This window comes from Melanerpes formicivorus, unplaced genomic scaffold, assembly GCF_026170545.1.
Source record: "Melanerpes formicivorus ecotype bairdi unplaced genomic scaffold, bMelFor1.0.p_v2 SCAF_2, whole genome shotgun sequence".
In the NCBI taxonomy this organism is placed as follows: Eukaryota; Metazoa; Chordata; class Aves; order Piciformes; family Picidae; genus Melanerpes; species Melanerpes formicivorus.
The window spans coordinates 53,785,072-53,787,373 of NW_027142354.1; the positions used below are offsets into that span (position 1 = coordinate 53,785,072).

Genomic DNA, 2,302 nt, shown 5'->3' on the forward strand with positions numbered 1-2,302 from the left:
TGTTCACTAGATGAGCATCCCTAAACCGGATCCTGAGCTCAGAATAACTGTGTAACCATACTGGCAAGAGAAGGAAGCCCAGAGGACAGAAAACTAACAGATGGGTTGTTGTGTATTGACACAAGACAAAAAAGGTACATGTGACGGAATGAGAGATCTGCCAGGGCAGTTGAGCACATCCCTAAAAACATGACTGCATGTGAGCTGACTGACTGTAAACTTGTTTCTCTTGATTTTCTTTTGCAAATCCCTTTGAAATTTCCTATGAATACCATGGGATTCAACAGACCATGCTTTGAACATCACAGCACAGCATCCGTCCTCTGCATTGGACGTGGCTACTCTTTGTAGGCTATGAAGTAGAGAAAATGAGCTGCACACATTACTGTCAAAATGGTGGACCCTGGTCCAAGTCCACTCTGCATGGAGCATCCCTGAGCATCTCCTGTGAAGCTCCAAATATTTTCATAAACATTGCCCTTCGATGAAAACACTCACATCTCTGTTGGGAGTACTGGGGCCTTAACCGCCATGCCTCACCACAGTTACTAGTCAGAGGGACTTCCCTGGAAGAGGTCAGCCCAGTCCTCAGGGACACACATGGCAGAGCAGCATCCAACAGTCTGTCAAGAAACCCATGAAAGTGTGGTTTTCTTCCTTGAGGATGCAAGGACTAGAAACTGTAGGTTCAGGTAGGAATTCCTCTATGTTTCCCTGTTTCTGTGTCTGCCACCACTTTGCCTGTCTCCCTCCAGCTGCATTTGTCTCTGCTTGCAACCACCTCTGTTCTTCTCTCGGCATTTCTCCAGCTTTCCCCTGCCCAGCCTCTGTGGCCTTTCCCTAGCTCCCAGCTCAGCCTCACCTCCCTTGGGCTCATTTCTCTCACTGCTTCCTCCTCTAATCCTCTTCTAATCTGTGTTCTCTTCCCCATCCACCTTCCATCCTCTTCCCCCCCCTCCCCCCCCCCATTTGGTTTCTTTCCATTTTAAATCCTTCTTAGTTGTCCTGTCTCCATCTCCCTCCCTTCTGACTCTGCTTGTCTCTTCCTGCCTTCCCTCCTCTTTGGGGGGGTAATACAGTGAGACCTGCCCTTCAAACCCTAATTTGCTATGCAGTCAGCAGGACTGCTCAGGTGGCCCTCAGTTGCAACCAGCAGCTCCAGCCGGATAAATAACACACCAACGAATTCTATCAGCCAACTTTTTCCTTTAAAACCTTGCATTATTTCACATTAAAAACCAGCAGCTTCTGCCTGACTGCAAACTGCCCAGAACCAGGATCACATTTATAGAAGGACCTGTGGAAGGAAGGGTTTGGGGTTTTCTTTTTCCCCTAGTAAACACAGAGATAGGGGGATTGTTTCATTTCAAATACATGTGCAAATTCTCCAGGGCGCAGCTCGAGGCCAGAGCAGGAATGGGTCTTTATTTGTAAGCTGTTAGTCTTGGCAAGTCTGCAAAATGTTTTCCCCCAAATGTATTTTACACTCATAATTACTGCATGGTGGGTTTATATCAAATCCCTGTAACTTCAGATGTGTGACACAATCTGTTAGAATCTATGGAGGGTGCTGGGGCGGTGGCTGGGGGACGGTAGGGACCAGAGAAGGTGTTGGGCGGAGGAGGTTGTTGTGGGGAACATAGGGCTCAGGAAGAGGTGTTGGGGGCTGTTTGTGAGGAGGGTAGGGTTCAGGAAGGGGTGTTGCGAGGTGACTGTGGGCAGCGCAGGGCTCAGAGGGGGGTGTTGGCGGGGGGCTGGGGGAGCGCAGGGCCGGGGCTGCTTTCCCTTGGCTCCGGGCGGCCGTGGCGCGGGGCCGTTCCTGGGCTGCCAGCGCCATCTAGCCGGGCACTGCCTCCTCAGCCCCGGGAGAGCCCTCAAACCGCCCTCGCACCCACAAGGCTGTTTTTTTCTCTCTCGCCCCGCATTCGCGGCCAGCATAACACCTCGGCCGGGGGCTCTCCGGGCTGAAGCCGCGGTTAACGCGCATGAGCCAGCTTCACCTCCGGCGCTGCCACCGCTTCCCCAGGGACACGTCCAACGGCCCCGCCACCCCCTTTGCCAGCGGCCGTGGCCCTGGCGGAGCCGCGTCACTGCGGGGACAGGTTTCATGTTTGTTTTCCTTTTGTCGTGATTGCCTGCCCGAGCGGTTATAGGCGCACGGGAGCTACCAGACGGATCAGAGCTGTGGGGCCATCTGGTTCAGCAGCTACTTGTGACACATGCCCGGTGCACGCTGAGAAGAGGGAAGGGCAAGAAATGTCAGAGAAGGGAAAAACCCAGCCTCGCCTTTGCACAACTTTTT

At 52.8% G+C, this 2,302-nt stretch overlaps 1 protein-coding gene across 1 annotated transcript; it reads right to left on the reverse strand.

The window, feature by feature from the left end:
• Nucleotides 1-1,558: 1,558 nt before the first annotated feature.
• On the reverse strand, nucleotides 1,559-1,837 carry LOC137446150 (uncharacterized). The gene has a single exon (XM_068148541.1). The coding sequence runs from the start codon at nucleotides 1,835-1,837 to the stop codon at nucleotides 1,559-1,561; it is 279 nt and encodes a 92-aa protein (XP_068004642.1).
• Between the last annotated feature and the right edge of the window lie 465 nt (nucleotides 1,838-2,302).